This window comes from Carassius carassius, chromosome 23 (assembly GCF_963082965.1).
Source record: "Carassius carassius chromosome 23, fCarCar2.1, whole genome shotgun sequence".
Taxonomy (NCBI): domain Eukaryota; kingdom Metazoa; phylum Chordata; class Actinopteri; order Cypriniformes; family Cyprinidae; genus Carassius; species Carassius carassius.
This window is the reverse complement of record NC_081777.1, coordinates 2,018,592-2,037,870: the sequence shown is the minus strand read 5'-3', so window position 1 is coordinate 2,037,870 and position 19,279 is coordinate 2,018,592. Positions and strand designations below refer to the sequence as shown.

Here is a 19,279-nt window from a genome sequence, read left to right as displayed (position 1 = left end):
TCTCTGTCTAGAAGCCTTGAAGACACACAGAGGCTATCTTGCTTTCCCAGACACTAACGGTTAATTCATTGAATTATCCTTCTCACTCAGTAACTGAGGCTGCCCTGTTGGCTTGATCCCAAACTTTCCTCACAACTGCATAAATGAAATTTAAAACAGGGTGAGAGAAAGAGCAATAGAGCGGGGCCTAAGGTGGAAGTTTGCAATAAGCCAATGTAAATGGAGTCTGTTGCCAATGGCGGAGGTAAAAGAGAGGATGGAAAATGGAGAGATGGTGCTAGAAGAGGCAGAGATGGAAATACATATGCACAGGCCATCACAGTGAGAGCGCGACGGGATTTCATTAGGATCCAATCCGACTGCATTTATCTTTGTTTGTCCAATTCCTAATGACCGCTGTGCCTTGACAGTGCCTGTTCCCATCCTCGCTCTCCTGCCCAGCTGGCACCTCTGGACGCTCTGAAGCACCTGCTGCTCGTCAATGAGGGCATACAGCCATCTGCCCGACTGACCGAAGCGTTAGCATCCTCCTGCCACCACGAGTCTCGTCCAGAACGGCCTCTTACATCCCAAACACACATCTCTAACATAAAAACACAACACAAGACTGATATGGGCCAGTTTATATAGTCTTTAACGACTTACTGTGTTGCTTACACATGAAAGCTCCAGTATACTCTGGTGTGTTTTTTGTTTTACTTTTATTTAAAAAGGATGCATTAAATTGATAATCAGCGACAAGTTAGTTATAATGTAACAAAATATTTTTCTATTTCAGGTAAATGCTGTTCTTTTGAACTTTATATTCATCAAAGAATCAGGGGAAATATAATATATCCCAATTTTCACAAAAAAAAAAAAAAAAAAAAAAAAAAAAAATGAAGTAGAACAGCTGTTTTCAACATTGATGATAATCAAAAATGTTTCTTGAGCAGTAAATTATCATATTTTCATGATTTCTGAAGATCATGTGACACTGAAGACTGGAGGAATGATGCTGAAAATACAGCTTTGCTTGTAACAATCAATTATTATTATTATTATTATTATTATTAGTAGTAGTAGTAGTAGTAGTAGTAGTAGTAGTATATTCAAATGGAACACAGTTATTTTAAATTGCAATTATATTTCACGTTTAAAAAATAAAAAATGAAAAATAAATACAATATATTTTAGCACTACCATTATGTGTGTTAATTGTGACATCAGCAGCAAAAAAGCAAATAAATAAATACATAAATAAATAAGTCCATTAAAAATCAAAAAGGTACATACAAAATTAATTGCAATAAATAATTACAAAATAAATAAATAAATAAATAAAAAGTTAAATTACAAACAATTAAAATGTACAAAAGTAAATAATTTATGGATAGATGGATAGATAGAAGATGATTTTAGGTGTTTATCAATTAGAATACATACAGAATGTGTCTAAATCACGAACAGAATCTCACATGTTGATAAGAAGAGTCCAGATGTTCTCTAAATGATGGGTTTACATCAAACATATGAAAAATGAGACTGAACTGGACATATTCAGCAGAACATCTGCCTGGGTGTTTGATTACAAAACACACACAGATTTGTCTCCCGGCAGCAGAAAGATTTTCCATTGATAATGAGATGGGGCGTCAGTCATAACCCCCTCGTTTTGATTATGAGGTTGTGAAAATCAGCAAAACCACATAAAATTTTCACTGATTCGCTTTACAAATACTGAAAATGAGGCTGAATTCCATCCAACGAACTCCGAGCTGATCTGAAGCTGATCTACATTTACACTTCTCACGAATCATCTCACTTCCAGGGTTCGAGATCAGTGTCCCTTTGAGAAGGAGGATCTCTAGGGAATCCAAATTCAGATGGCATGGGTTCTCTCACTGTCACCGCCGAATCGATTCGAGTCACCGCAGACATGCCGGAGAGTCAAAGGGTCACAGGCTTCCCTGTGGTATGGCCATTTAGCACTTTTAAAAACCCCTCCCCTCCCGCCAAGACTTAACTCAGATACAAGAACAAGACCAGAGCAATGGCCAACAGAGACCAGACTTATCTCAGATAATGGCTGAGCAGAATACATCTGTGGATGTATGAGAGATTCTGGGCTACACTGCATGAATTAAGTTTTCCTGCTCATTTTTAGCAGTATTGAATGCTTGGTTACTTGGCAAAAAGTAAGTGGACACCTTCTAATGAACAAGTTTTGCTATCTCAGTTACAATGATTAAAAACAACTGCTTAAAATCAAATGAACAGCCATGAAACCTCAGCAGGCAAAGGATTTTTTTGTAGAACTGAGACTGTTTCCAGCACGGTAAGGCACCGGTGCACAAAGCGAGGAGCATAAAGAAATGGCTTGTTGAGTCTAGGTTAGAATAGCTTGACTGCATAAAACCAGACTGAAACCCCAAATGCTTCACAATGAATCTGAGCACTGGCTGTGAGCTCAACATCATGCCCGACCTGAATTGAGGAAATCTCCACAGCCGTGATCTAGTGGAAACTCCTCAAGAAGAGTGGAACCTGTTAATGCAATGTTTTGAATTGAGAAGCTCAACAAGCTCATGCAGGTGTAGTGTTCAATGTTTAGGTGTCCACATACACTGCAGAAGGCTTTGGACATTAATATTTTAAAGTAAATTATTTTGGTGTAGTGTCATTAGGAAACATCTGTTTCCAAACATTCCTTTTGATTCCTTTAAATCCAAAAGATGTGGCAATGTCTCCAAGATACATTAAGAAACCTACCTGCAAATAAACTGATGTTTTCTACTGAGACACTACTTTTTTTCCTTTTTTTAATGAAAATATTAATGGCCTAAAACCTTTGCACAGTAGTTTATATTTGGTCATATAGTGGTCATAAAAGCACATAAGCACTCTTTCTATCTCTCTATCTCTCTATCTCTCTTCTATCTTTCTAGCACTCTTTCATTTTAGACAAATGTGCGTTCTGTTTTCTGCTACTCCTCCTACAAAATTTGTCCAATCTTAATGCAGCTACTGTAAATAAGTGGGGGAAATCACAGCCTTTGTGGTTTGATAATCGGACTAAAAAACTGCAGTATTATTTCGAAAAATTAGGTTCATCTATAGGCCAAACCTCACAAAATTAACTTACTGATTACTGGGCATTTAAAAAAAAAAATTAAGAACAAAGTTGCTGAGTTCCAAAGATGCCAATCATAATATCAGTTATTATCTTGCAACATTGTCCGTGCATATTAACACAAATCTTTTCCACAATGTCCTCATTGTCTCATGAATGATGCCAAATGCTATACAGATATAAATACTGGAAAATCTACTTATATTCCTTGAACTAATTTATATTATGTAACCAAATGGAGTCATATGACCAGACAAATCTGCTCCAACGTACAATTGGCATGTGCCATTGGGGCTTGGCTGCATAATTGCTGCCTGCAGCTAAATTTGCCATCGCTTTCCCTCACGGGTAAAGCACACACATCGAGAGGCCCGTCTGGTTTCAGACCTGTAAATAAGACTGAATGTCAGCGTGGCGTCACTACAGAACGACAAGACTTCACTGACCCTCTGAGAGGCCGACCCAGCATTCTCAAGTCCTTCAGCATGTCCATTTTCTCCTTTCTTCAGGGTGTGACGATTCCACACTACTGAGCCAGATACAGGTGCTCCACAGCAGTCATTGAGTCATTGGCTACGATACACCAATCTGTCTGTGGGAAAAAGAGAGAGAGAGAGAACCAATATAGATGAAGACAGAATGACTGTCAAAGCACTTGAGCAGTGTATCGCATTCTCCTACATTTACAGGAGAAATTTAGCTAAGGGTAATTGATTATATTCAAGACAAAAACACTGACTGAGCGCACAGACGCTCTGTCTTATTGCTGAGTGGAGCCCAGTGTTGAGAAATGGTGATTGTTCTTCATTCATCAGCTCTCGAGAGTTGGGGAAATAAAAGTGTGAGATAAATGACAGGCTTTCCTCGGCTTTAGAGTCAAAGTTGTCCCAAATTACAGAGTGGTAATTTTTATGTTGGCCGCTACATGTTCTAGCTGTGTAATTGGCATACGTTGGTGCTAATGGTGGAGTTACCATGTTCAGGAGAGACTAAATTACCATTCATTATGACCGAGCAACACAAACAGAGAGTGAAGCTCCACAGTTTTCTACAATAAATAGATAAGTACTAGGTGAACTGGTAAAATTGGGTGTATTTCCAAAGAATGCAAAAAAATAAATAAAACTGCTTGATCATGACAAAATGTTTAATTGTTAAATTTATTCCCTTAATATCTCTCATACATTCACATAACGTAATTTGCATATAAATTAGAGGTGCAACTTTAACGTTAATTTAGTGTTATATAGTATGTATTAAAGATGAAACATTCCAAAATTAATGTCATTTATCATGCCCCCCCCCACCCCCCACCGACTCAGTTGTAAATTATTGAGATGAAATAGAATGCATGTTTCTAAAAATACGACTGTTTTAAACTTGACGGTATTAATTTAGTGCTTTGAAGAATTTAATACTTTTATTCAGACAGGATGAATTAAATGGACAATAAACATTTAGGATGGTCCAAAAATAAATTATTTCTGAAGGATCACGTGACACTGCAGACTGGAATGATGATGCAGAAAATTCAGCTTTGCGTCACAGAATAAATAAAATTTTTAAATGTATTCAAATAATAAAACAGCTATTTTAATTTTTAATAGCATTTCACAAATATAATGTTTTACTGCATTTTTTTATCAAATAAATGGAGCCTTAGTGAGTAATATGAGACTTCTTTCAAAAACATTAAAAAAAACTTAACCAACCCCAAACATTTGAATGGTAGCATAAATAAACTATCACTTAAATATAATTAAATCTACAGCTACCAAATCTACCCACTGCAGGTCAGTGATGGGCACAATTTCAATAATTTAGAAATTAACACTGTGTTTGCATTGTCTATTTAATGATTCCCTCATCATCCTCAATAATGCAGACTAATGTCCTTGTCTTTATCTATGAGGGTTCAGCCGCAAATATTGTCATATGTGATTATTTGTAATTGATTTGATTAATTAATCACCATATCTTGTAATTAACCCGATTACAATTTTAAATCTTTTGATAGCTCTAATTAAACATAAGTAAGTCAAGACAGCGGTTAAACAGTACCTTCACATCGACCCTCTGAGCAGCAAAAAAACACATTTCCAATTAAGCACAGAAAGTGAGCAACGTGACAATACTAGCGTGCTCCCAGCCATTAACATCACTGAGGCTGTCACTGTAAGTTTACACAGTTTGAACCCTGCAGTTCAGCGTGAGTTCACCGAGTTCTGGACTCGCAAATGTGCCCCTTAACATCAACATAGCTGTCTCTACTGCAGATAAATATCTCATTTACACCTCGCTATATTGGCTGTTACACCAATTGCACTGCAAGCGAGCAGCAAAACACCTAACAAATCCAAAATAATTCCAAATCACCAATGGTTCATTTCTCTGTGGTTCTAAAGCAACTAAATGTCAGGTGATGTTTCATTAGCGCTCAATTTCACGTGCCATCGCGGGCCGAAATGAAACATGAAACACAGATGTGTAGATCAGATTGCTTATAACTCGCTCATTAAGAACCAGATGTTATTATTCATGGTAAATATAGATGGTGTTAAATGCCATTACATTCATGTGCATGACTGACATGGCTATCAGCTCAACATCATCAAAAATACACAACCTTTCTTCAAAACTATAACTGCAAGTTTCCAGTTCAGTCTAAACTAACACCTTTTCACACAAACTATGATTACAGGGAAGATAATTAGTAAATAAAGGGTTATTTCCTTGTTACTACTATGTTATGAGCTCCAAACACTTTTTAACATACATTTTGATTTGCATCATATAACCAGCTCCATGTGTACAGACTTTCTAGCGTAGTAAACTAGCTTGTTAGCGCACCTGGTACAGCATTACTCTTGCATTGAGAAGTGAGTCCCGTGAAACACGAGTCATGATAAAAGAGTTTAAAGACTTGTACAAACAAAAAAAAGTGTTTTTATCTCATGTTTGCTTTTGATAACCCTATAAGCTAGGCTTAGTATAGAAGCAAAACATTTTTTGAAACACGATTTACCTATTTCCAAACTGCCTCAAAACATACAACAATTAACACAATAAAACATTCCATAGTCACATTCATCTGTTTTAGAAAAAACTGAGCATGATTTTGTGAGCTTATTCACAGTATGTCAGTACGCATGCAAGAAACATAATAATATTATATTGCAGAAATGTTGCCATAGTAGTAGAAGTAGAAAAAACACAGAAGTAGAAAACTTCATCACTTTTCATGGTATGCAAAAATCGTAATGCTTATTTGATTAGGGTTAAAGGGTTAAAAATGTTCTGTGCTCTACGCGATCAAATCAACATGCATAACAACTTCTACAATAAATACATTCATGACACAGAAAATAACAACTGTTAGTCTTCACACATTAGTATAAAAAGCAGTTCAAAGACAGACAGGCATATTCTGTCCAAAGGCAGAGCAAACGTTTAGACGTTGCATCAGAGAAATCTGTGATAGGCAGTGAATGAAAAGTGCATTTGAATATCCCCTACTGAGGTTTTATTATTCCTTTTACCCAAGGAAAAATGGTTTCATTAAAGGCAGTGGGAACTGTTGGGTCACGTTGGCAAATATGCACTGCTTGACTGCAATTGTGTAAGCCTTGAAGTTCAAAAGCTGAAGCAAAATCCCCTTTGAGTACTTCAGGGATTGGAGCTATGGAGACGAGAAACCTTCAAAAATCACTTCATTTGCCATTTCTAACATCGTCTGACTTCCTGGCCTTTGAATAAAAATGCAGAAACGCTCTCTCATAGGCTTACATTCAATTGTCTAATGTGTATGAAGTTATTAATATGCCGTCAAAGTATGGAATAAAAGTAATGACCAGAAGATATAGTTACATTTCAAGGACCCACTACAAGCTTAGACTGTTATACTGAGTTAATTAAACAAGATACTGTTCAAAAAAGACTATTTAAAACAAAAAGAAAAACACAACTTTACAACTAGTTGCTTTTCTAGTCATTTCAACAAATAATCTTTTTGTTTTTTCCTTCAAACATCCCTGGTTTTCTTTCCCATCATTAGATCTGCAGATTGCAAATGAGTCAAGAAAAGAAATCTAAGAAAATGCCAAACTTTCATCAGACGCAGCTACTGAGCTGAGAAGTGACACCGTACCGCAATACGTCCTCATACACACTAACATATGCACACACATACACACTTGTTCACAACTTCTCAGGCATGACATCAAGGAATCGCTTCGTATAAAATCTTTCCATTTCGATAAAAGCGAAATGCTTGTCCAAATAAGTCCAATTTGGCAACCTGAGCGAAGGAAGTCGAGTATACGATCGGCATCAGTGCACTCCTCCATTCCAAACAGGCCTGCTGTCCACACTTTTACAACAAGCATGCGTCAGATCTCCATGTTGTTAGCCATCTAACTTCTCAAGCATTCCTCTGTGATTTATATAACATAACACACAAGGACAGGATATTTACATTCTTCATATCAATGCATTTACCCAAAGCGAACTACAGATGAGGAATGCTGATGTAGGTGCAAATCATAAAGAGTGAAAGTTCACAAAGAGCATCCGAGGCAAGAGGTTTTATTTTAACATTTACATGTAATCATTTAGCAGACGCTTACAAGTCCTGTGACAAGTCTGTTAGTCTGGCATAGTACACATAGCTCGTTTTTTTATGTATATATATAAAGAATGGAGTAAAATAGAAAATGATAAAATAGAAAAGTATTAGTTTGGTGCTGGCGAAAAAAAAGACTTTAGACGTCTTTAGACGTTTTAAATGGCCAAAGACTCAGCTGAAAATTACTATCACAGTCTGATAAATATAAATACTATAAAAGTGATGCTATATTATGTTTTACCACAGAAATAAATTTACTCTTAACATTTCAATAATATTTTACAATATTACTGTTTTTTTTTCCATTTTTTAATCAAATAAACAAAGCCTTGGTCAGGAGAAGACTCTTTCAAAAACATATAAATCACACATGGTAGTGTTACGACCATGTTATCCAACCGTTCATGAGGACTAACACACAAAGGTTTATTATTGTAGCATAATACATTACAGATAAACCTGGTTCTTGCGATTAGACTGTACAGTATGCTGAGAGTGTACACTCTTCTCATCTGAATCCTCTGAACGTTCATCAGCTGCTAATGAGGTTATTTTCCTAATGGACATGTAAATGTGCTGGAAAGACCCCTTATCTATGATGTCAACCATTATCCCCTGCTCTTCTAACTTGCAAGGGCAAATCTCACCGATCTGAACGTTGGACTGGCTACAGTACTCACTTTAGCTGAGATACAGTTCACATGCAAACAAGGCCAGAGTCGCTTCCCCAACATTTCATCTGACCACAATAACGAACCCACATGACTGTGGCCAAAGCCCTGATTAAATCACAGCACATTATACTAAAGGAGAGCTCCATAACAAACTCACTGATTAGCTTGCATCCGAGCTCTCTGGAAATAAAATGGCACTGGACACACTAGATCAGCAGCTCTCAAATGGTGCAACTCAAAACTGAAAGGACAGGAGCAAGAAAACAATACTACTAAAAATAACAAAGTGCAGTTAACCAAATCATTACATATTTAGGATAGTAACATACATAAGCTTATAAAATAGAGTAGAATATACTTTAATATCTTATTTAGTTACAATTTTAATTTGGTCATCACAACCTCTTCTGAATTTCTTACTTCTGTGGCACATAGAAAATATCTGGAGAAATTATAATTTTATTTGTTTGTTTGTTTGTTCGTTTGAGTTGTTTGTCATTAAATACGATTGGTTACCAACATTTTTTCTAAATATTTTATTTTGAGTTATAAATAATACAGAAAGTCATTCAAGTTAGTAATTACATAAAGATAAGTAAATTAGCCAGTCTTTATTTTCATTCCATCTTTGGACGATCTATCGCTTTAAAGTCTCAGTAGAGTATACATATTTTCCAATGAGGTAATATATATATATATATATCTATCTGATACAGTTTGTTTTATTTTATCGAAGGTTCCAAAAGCATGCTGCGATTCACTACTGCATGCATCAAAGTGCACTAATATATTATACATAAAATAATCCCTAAACGAACCATTTCCCTCTGAATGCTAGCACTGTTTTCCATCATGTGAGACACATGTGCACATGAAGTGTTTAAATATTTAATTTGGCACGGAAGCAAATATCAAGCTGCCTAATGTTTGTGCACAGCTGGCCGATTCTGATCTATTGTGCAACTCATCTCAAACAATCGCAATCTCAAACTTCCACGTAATCAAGTATTAATGCTACACCTGTGGTTATTTCAAGCAAGAAAGAGATCCGCAGTCTGCTTTCTTTGTCAAGTAAAGCTTGTATCGATTACAATGCAGTATATGCGGAGTGTTTCAGACTTTAGTTGATATAAAGATGAAACTCTCAACTCCAGGAGAGGGCTTCCATTAGAGTCAGAGTTATTTTTGTACAGAAGCATCTTTTGTACCATCTCCTTGATACGAGTCTTTAGCTGGCCGCTCTCTACGAGACAGAGAGAGAGAGAGAGAGAGAGAGAGAGAGAGAGAGAGAGAGAGAGAGAGAGAGAGAGAGAGCAGTAATCAAATCCAAACCACAGAAGAGTTATGAATTTATAGACAGAATATAAATATTTTCTAACAATACACCCTATACTGTGCAAAAGTTTGGGGTCAATACAGTTGATACATTTTCAATAATATTTGTTTTCAGCAAACATGTGTTAAATTGATACAAAATTATAGTACATACTTGGATAGTTAGAAAAGATTTATATTTTGAATAAAGATTGTTTTTTGCATCAAATTATCCTGAAAAAAATCACAGATGAATATATATATGTGTGTGTGTGTGTGTGTGTGTGTGTTTGTGTGTGTGCGTGTGTGTGTGTGTGTGTGTGTGTGTTTGTTCAAATGATTGTTTAAGTTGATAATAAATCAGCATATAAGAATGATTTCTGAAGGACTATGTGACACTGAAGACCGGAATAATGGCTGATAAAAATTTAGATTTGCATCACAAGAATAAATTGTATTTTAAAGAATAAAAACTAAATGCAATACTTAAATACTTAAATGCTAAATAAATACTTAATACTTAAATTGGAACAATATTTCACAGGTTTAATCAAACCATCATATATATATATATATAAAACATAATTATCCAGGCAAACACATTAAAAGATCTATGCCAGATCTTTCTTAATGGTCTTGAAAATGCCCCAAACATCCAAACAACAGATAAAATATAAAAAAAAAACTAAGTTATAGACTGTACTCTGTGAGCATTTCAATGAAAATAACCTGTAGTTTGCTATCTGTCCAATTGGGCGGTCATAGAAGTGGGTGTTTAGGAGAGATTTATGACAGAGAGCAGGAGATAAACAGCTTGTTGACCCCCTGGAGTGATCCTGCCCGCTTGAAGAGCATTTGCCAAAAGTTTAGGATCTTCAAAAGAAGAGCTGTGGCCTCGAAAACGACACACCTTCACTTGCAAACATGCCCCGAAGCTTTCTTTATATTATCAGTACCACAACTGAAAGAGCAGTACCCTGGGAAACTTTGATCTGAGTTTGAATGCACTACAGTGGAACATCATCAAAGCAATTTGTGTCATTTAAAATTACACCATAAAATAAACATCTTGTGTAAAGCCTGATGGATTTTTTTTACATTTCCTGTTCATGCTCTCAATGAAAAAGCACCAGGATCTGTCAGTTGGACTGCATTAGACAGAAAAACCCCTGATGGGATCTTAGATACTACTCTAAAAGTTCAGAAAACCACAAACCGGCTCATGCATTGCAAAATTAGGCCAATTCCCATTTTACAAATCTAGATGAGATCTTTATCCGGGGAGTGCTCTGATGTTCGAAGCAATGAAGATCCGACATATTCCCCAAAATCAATCTCCTGTGGCAGACCAACAGTGCGAATCCAACAGCAGAACATGTATGTGTGGTTTCAGCAATAATGAATCCTTATAAATAAAAAGAGAGGCAGACTCTTGAATGCTGGATGAGTAGCAGACATAAATCTCAAGTGGGACACTCCATCGGAAATGAATCCCAGTGCAGAGAGCTGCCACTGTCTCCTCCATCATTACACTTTCACTTTAAGTGCTCGTGAAGCTCCACCACACGACATACTGTCCCCCGTCCCCTGATCCCTGCTATGAACTATGTGAAAAAGTACACGTGAGGATTGATTTAATAATATATTCTGGTTGAATGGAAAGGACAGGGGAAGAATGAGGCTATGAAAAGGTGGATTGGGACACATGGATGGACAGAGAGCGAACAAGGGGGAAAAAGGATTTTGAAGTCTTAGTAACAATGTTAGTGAGACATTGTTAGCAGTGCCCATACAGTCAATGGAGACGATGTTGTTTTGGACTAGTTACCAACCGATAGTGATTTTTTTGATGGCCGATGAATTTGTCAACCACTATTTTGGACCTGACTGAGTTTTACTGCATCGACAGCAAAACAATTTTTCACCAGAAAAGAAGGAAATTTTCAAAATCTGGTTCTTTTTAAATAAAATTATTATTATTATTATTATTATTATTAATAATATTAATATTATTATTATTATTATTATTATTATTATTATTATTATTATTATTAATTATTATTATTATTTATTTATTTATTTATTTATAAAATAAATAAAATGACAGTGACATTTTTTTGCATTATTAGTCGACCGATACAGATACATACTTTATTTATTTATTTATTGATTGATTGATTGATTGATTGATTGATTGATTGATTGATTGATTGATTGATCGATTGATTGATTGTATTCAATAAAATGAATGTCAATAAAGACCAGTGGTTTTTGTTATTTATTTATTTATTTTTTGCATTATTAGTCAACCAATACACATCATGAACATTTGATTTATTAATTTATCTGTTTGATAGATTGATTGATTTGTTTGTTTGTTTGTTTGTTTGATCGATTGATTGATTGATTGGTACCCGATGTCATTATATATTCTGATATATAAAACAACACACTAATTTAAAGATAGTAAAACGTATTGTTATTTTGCATAATTATTACTAAATTACAAATAAATAATATGAAAATTAATTGTACAAAATAAATAAAATAAAATAGATTTAAGCTTTAGATGGCAATTTATTTTGAGAATGCATGGCAATATATTGGGTCAACCACTATTTTTGATCACAGAATAGTATTTCCTGGGCAAAAAAAAACACATTTTTAAAAGTATATGTCTTTACTTTGCACATACAGTAAGAAATACATTTATTCAGGTTTGAAAGAACATGAGGGGATTGAAAAATAAAAATGTCCGCCAGGATATCAGGGCAGTCACGAATGATTCTGATAGTGGGTCATGCTACGAGATGTCATGAAAATTGGTAAGTATTGTATGGACTGGTTATTTGTACAATCTGACTCATACCGTTTAAACCGTTTAAATTGCAGGTGAAAGGTACACCTTTCAATCTAACCAGTTATAAAATTGGACAAATTTTCCACCAATTCACCAAATCGTAAAATAGTCTTGAATTATGATGAGATTGTGCCGGAGTCATTAGATTGAATCAAACAGCATTCATTCTGCACTATCATAATCTTTCATTGCTAAATTGTTCTTCAAAGTAAAGAATTGCATTCAGGTTAGTCCAGTTCAACTTTCTTGCATAAAAGGAGATGGCATTTATTAAAATATGTACTTTATTGCTAATTATAAAGGACAGCTTGACTTTAGAAGCACCTTTCCACAACTTTTATTTTAATTGTTTTATCATGCGAATAAACATCCTTTTTAAATTACTCATATCATAAATTATTGTATATCGCTTTTTATTAGACATTGCTTTAATGCTGAACCAGTGAAAACATGAGTAAAAATAAATTAATAACTGTAAATGTCATAGAAGAAGTGTATTAGATGTAGGTCATAGGGGATTTTTCAGACACTTTGCAAATGCAAATAATTTGTGCAAAACAACAGAATCCAACCTTTTCATATTACCAAATAAGTGTTACTGTAGGTAACAGCATAATGACTACTTTAAATCTTTTCATTATTGTCAAAGGACACATATGTCTCCAGATTTTTTTCAGAATGACTCCTCAATGGAAAGACTGAGCAGCAGGCAGGAGAACAGAGAGAGTGAACCGGTTCAAAATGATTTCACCTCCACCACTTTAGACTCTTGATGTTCACAGCACATTTTATCAGTGTCATAAAGATGATGGGAAAGGCCTGAGGACAAAGGACGGGCATCAAATGTCGAGGCGCCGCGGACACAGCGTTTCACAGTGTGACCTGGACTCTATAAAAGCAGCCCTCGCCAATCACACACTGAGTCCAGAGACTCCGGCGAGAGAGTTAAGCAGATTGATGGATAGATAAATGGGAAATGGAAGAGGAAAAATATTCATGGGGTAAAAGAATTGGTCTTTGGCACAGTAGGCAGAAACCACAGCAAAACACGGCAGAATCCATTGGAAAGCAATATGAAAAGTTCACATCATCTCTTTGAAATCATTGCATTCGGACATCAATGCATGCGAGGGGTTTGCTGGAATGAAAGTGGCCCAAAACACCACCAACAACAACATCATTTATACAGTCTCTAATTACACATGAGGGGTTTGACAGAAACAGCCACATCTTTCCATCCTCTATCACTGTTATTTGGTCCTCATTACAGTGCCAGCAGCTTAATGTCTGTAATCATGTGGCCGTATCCATTCATGGCTGTTGTTATGAATGACCTCCAAAACAGAGACTGAGAGCAGTTTTGAACAGGAGTTCAATCAGTCTATTATTGTCAGCAGACACCATTAAGTTTTCACCCTGCAGGACAGCTACGAGTCATTTTAACTGCTCAGTGCTTGCCATAAGCTTCTCCAAGCTGGTTAAAGACCAAACAAGCGCAGTTTTCTTTTTTGTATTGACATATTTGAAAAATGGGTGTCAAGGACTTGTCAAAATCCTTTCTTATCAGACAGCCATTCTATTGCTAAATTGCAATCAATCAATCAATCAATCAATCAATCAATCAATCAATTAATCAGTCTTAATCAGTATTTTTGTCCCATAATATATATATATATATACAGTACAGACCAAAAGTTTGGACACACCTTCTCATTCAAAGAGCTTTCTTTATTTTCATGACTCTGAAAATTGTAGAGTCACACTGAAGGCATCAAGGGCTATTTGACCAAGAAGGAGAGTGATGGGGTGCTGCGCCAGATGACCTGGCCTCCACAGTCACCGGACCTGAACCCAATCGAGATGGTTTAGGGGTGAGCTGGATCGCAGACAGAAGGCAAAAGGGCCAAAAAGTGCTAAGCATCTCTCGGGGAACTCCTTCAAGACTGTTGGAAGACCATTTCAGGTGACTACCTCTTGAAGCTCATCAAGAGAACGCCAAGAGTGTGCAAAGCAGTAATCAAAGCAAAAGGTGGCTACTTTGAAGAACCTACAATATGACATATTTTCAGTTGTTTCACACTTTTTTGTTATGTATATAATTCCATATATAATTCCACATGTGTTAATTCATAGTTTTGATGCCTTCAGTGTAAATCTACAATTTTCATAGTTTTCATAGTTTCCAAACTTTTGGTCTGTACTGTATATATATATATATATATTAGGGGTGACCCCAAATAGTCGACGATTTGATGCTTCGATTCCAGGAGCCTGATTCAGCTACCAATCTAACAGCCGAAAATTCACGGGCTGTTATTGATTATGCCATTCTGACTATATGTGAGCGCTCAAATGTTTGATTTCACACAGAACTTGCGGTTTTCTCCCAATAAGTTAATATGAAGCATATTATGATAAAGCCGTGAATAAGAATCTGAAAAGAAAGAAACTTCAAATAAATGTTTTAAAGTGCGTGAATAAATCCAAGTACCGTTATAGATTTATGTTTCACTTTCCATAATCCGTGATCGACAGAGGAGCATCTTTGCAGGGATGTAAAACTTTACCAAGACTCAAACTGACACAGGCAGACACCGGATGTTTTCGATCAGGTAGGGTTTAAGTGATTTCGAAACATTTCATCCAGTGTATATATATTGTGGATATATTATTTATCTGATATAAAATGAGTTTGGTTGAGTCAAGTGCTTCGTTGTAGTATTACAGTGACATCTCTTCAGCGCACAGTTAGGGTTTACACTTTTAGTGTTAACTATCTTTTAATCAAACATGAAAACATTATTTACCCCATTTGTATCTGCGAGCCATTTGTTACACATTTCCCCTGTGTGTTAACATCAGTAATTATGGCTGGCGAATGTCTGACTTGACTCAATGTATTTTGCCCCGCCCCCAAACATGATACGACTATCAGTCAAATATCAGCAAGATTTGAAAATTTCGATTCGGGGACAGCCCTAATATATATATATATATATATATAGTGTTCCTGTACTTCAACTGGTAGAGCATTGCGTTAGCAAGCAATCTAGCGCAAGGTTGGGGGTTCGATTCCCCGGGAGCACATGATAGGTAAAAATTGATTGACTGAATGCACTGTAAGTTGCTTTGGATAAAAACGTCTGATAAATGCATAAATGTAATATATATATATATATATATATATATATATATATATATATATATATGAGCATCTTTAATTTCATTTATTAAGACATATTTTTTTATAAAATAGTTAATGTATGGGGCTGAAAATTAATAGAAGATATTTTAATGGGAAACCAGACTAAAATACGTTAGTTTATAAATCATCTTGTTCAATTGGATGAGCAGATGGCTGTGGCCTGACTGTCCAAAAACACCTTGAACTCGCAGATCACCTTATCCCAGCAAGAAACCAAACAGTTTATATCGGAGCTTGTTAAGTCTGAACTGGGCTGAAAGTTGTCCTTCATGCCACACATAAAACCCTCATCGCTGGCAGGCCTCTGACCCTTCTAGCATGTGTTATTTTATGTGTATCGGACATGACAAATTCACGCAATTACACTACGAACGTCCTTGTTTCAGAGGGCAGTGTGATTTTGAGCCTGGAGTCATAGGTTTAATCAATTCTCATAACTTCTTTGACTGCAGCTAATTAAAGAGCCTTTACAGAGTCCAGGCCAGAGCAAGAACAGCGCTTTAATACACAGATAGAAGGTAGAGGTGATGCACAGGAGATGGGGTCCTGGCTAAATTGGGAAGGAGAGTAGCAGAGGAGAGAAAAAGTGAGTGTGAATGATTGAAATGATGGCTGGAGAGGAATACAGCGTGAGAGAGAGGAAACAGAGGACGCACATTGCCTCACACTCCATCACATCCAGTGTGATGCAGGCTAACGCTGAAAATCTGAGGCTTTGAGCTGCAGCTGCTATTTTTAGTGAGGGGAAGTGTCTGTTTTTGAGTGTGGGTATGCGCGTGTGTCAGGGGAGAGATGTCTGTTGTCTGCTATCCTGCTATGTCGGGGATATGTGTGAAAAGAGGGGTTATAGACCAATTACTCTGAGAGAGCAGGTAGAAAGAAAGAGAGAGAGAGAGAGAGAGAGAGAGAGAGAGAGAGAGGCTGCCAGGAGACAGATGGGCTCTAACCCTATCACTGCTGGCCCACTGTTTGTGTTAACACTGCAACTCAGGCGCTGTCAAGCAGCTGTGAAATATTCATCAAAGTACATCTTATATCTCAGATATGCAGAGTTCGGACAATCGTGCTCAATCTTTACATTTGATAAAGTCAGCAAACAGTGGACAGTGCTTTAGCTTATTTACATGTGAGATAAACTAGTGCACTTGATATGTACTTCGAATCTAAAAAAGTGCAAGAAAAAAACAAACAAACTGTACTTGCAGAAAATGTAAGGATGCAATAAAAGGCCACATAAGTGACTTTCATGAATGTGTCTTAATACATTTAAAGGGTTAGTTCACCCAGAAATGAAAATCATGTCATTAATTACTCACCCTCATGTCGTATAACACATTCGTTCATTATTAGAAAACAAATTAAGAAGAGAGTTCACTGACCCTCAGTAGACAGCAAGTGTTGTAAGAGCAGTATGGCACTCTCATATTTAACAAACTGGCCCAAAATAAAAGTTTCATCACTGTAGATTTGACCTCCCACAAGTCTGTCGTCAATCAAATAGGTTTACCAATAAACAAGCCATTTAAAGTGCACTTTTATGAAATAAACTCCAAATGACACGGACTGGGCTCTGTTATAAACTAGGATCCGACCGTCTCAAATGTAATACATATTTCAGACGACAGTAAACCTTGCTGACGTGATGCCATCAAACACGTCTGTAAAGCCTTCTGCACTTCTCTTGCTCTTTCTATCTAGTGTCAGCGCTCAATGTCACATTTACAGCACAGGACCGATGCTGGGTAACTCATCAAATTACAGCCGCTCTGATGAACATCAGCACACTGGAAGAGCTCAGCTGATTAACGCAGACTGATCCGTCATAGACGCTCATCCAGGGAAGCCTCCAGTGAATAAAATAAATAAATTCAATTAAATAAACATGGTCATTGCAACTTTACATCTAGCAATTCTATTGCGGAAATTGCAGGATATAAACATGCATTTCTGACTTTTCACTCTGAATCACAAGATTTAAACTCCCGATTGTGAGTTATAAAGTCAGAATTTCTAGAACTTACATTTGCAATTATAAATTAAGAACTGCAGAATATAAACTTGCAATGCTAACTTCTTTAAGTTAAGTTAAGTAAGAACTGTGACTTTTTTCTCAGAATTTTTATATCTTGCAATTCTGAGTTTTTTCTCTCAATTGCAAGTTTATATCTCAGTTGAGAAAAAAAAAGTCGTAATTGCAAGGAAAAAGTCAACTGATGTATGTAAACATGCATTTCTGAGATTGAAAGTTGCAATTCTGAGAAAAGAGTCTGAATTTCAAGTTTGTTTCTAATTTCTGAATTTTGAGATAAAAAGTCACAATGATCTTGTTTTGGTGGAAACGGCCTTCCATATACTCATCTAATCTCACAGAGTAATATTCCTCCAGCAGAAATGTGATAGAATCAGCCTCTAAGTGTCCTAGTTACAGTAATTGTTCTGGTTTGATGGAGCGAGAGTGTGCGGCACAGTGAAGTTTCTCTGGAAAGTACTTTCACCTGCCGAGGTGTTTTAGTGTAAGGGATGTGTGGGATGCGCATGGCTTCTCTGGGAGTATCCTGCGGGTAATGATTTCAGCTGGCGCCGTTTGTTGAGAAGACACAGGCAAACATCATTTTTCCCCATCTCACTGGGATAGTCAACATCCCAATCAGAGCAGGACAGGGGAGAAAGAGACAGAGCCAGTACAAGCCTCAGTTTCCCTTGAAACAACATTTCTGTTTTGCTGTTCGCTCAAACTATTGCTCTTCCAGTGTGGCTTAAATGTCAGCTCATTTTGAGAGTGATGCAGAAAAATGCACATATTGCATGGGCTCCACCTCTGCCTGCTACAACACGCGTGCCACTTTTCTGTCACCTGCTATTTCGCTCTTGCTGAGCTTCTTTCTGCTTTCCTGCAAATGGCGCTGCAGGATTTTCATATGTATTCAGTAGCAGCTGTTGTAAAAACACACAGCAGGAAGCTCATCTGCTCCTCCTGTCAGTTTAGACTCTCACAGCTCTCACAGACGAACAGACGTCAAGAAAAGAAAAGAAAAAAAAATACGGTAACACTTTACTTAAAGCTTTTATATATAATGCATTATAAAAGTAAAATACTCATGCAATCCAATGCAACTCATAATGCATTGTATGACATCATAAATAATTCTAAATCATATTTATTCACTTTCACACTTTTAAAAAGTATAGGGAATTAAAGCATGATAAACAAACCCTCAATAAATGTAATGCATTTGAACATTAGTTACAGTTATTTTTGAAAAGATACAGTATAATGCATTGCAACTATACATTATGAATACCTTCATTATGCATTTTAAGAAACATCACAAAACGTTAAACATCAATTAAGCTGAAACACAGGTACTGTAACATAATGTTTTTGTAAACAGTTGGTGTTGAAACAAACAGTTGAATTAAACATTACATTTTGATTTAGAAAAACTGAAATAGTATATCCTTGTGATACATATTTTAATAATTTTACAAT

General features: G+C 36.2%; 1 protein-coding gene across 2 annotated transcripts in view; it reads right to left on the bottom strand.

The window, feature by feature from the left end:
- The window catches only part of LOC132101202 (leucine-rich repeat and fibronectin type III domain-containing protein 1-like protein), a 156,235-nt gene that overhangs the window by 66,264 nt on the left and 70,692 nt on the right, over positions 1–19,279 (bottom strand). For both annotated transcript variants that reach the window (XM_059505937.1, XM_059505938.1), the window contains exon 2: positions 3,559–3,704. In XM_059505937.1, the coding sequence (XP_059361920.1) occupies positions 3,559–3,605 (47 nt within the window). In that variant the 5' untranslated portion in view covers positions 3,606–3,704. The remainder of the gene's footprint in view (positions 1–3,558; positions 3,705–19,279) is intronic.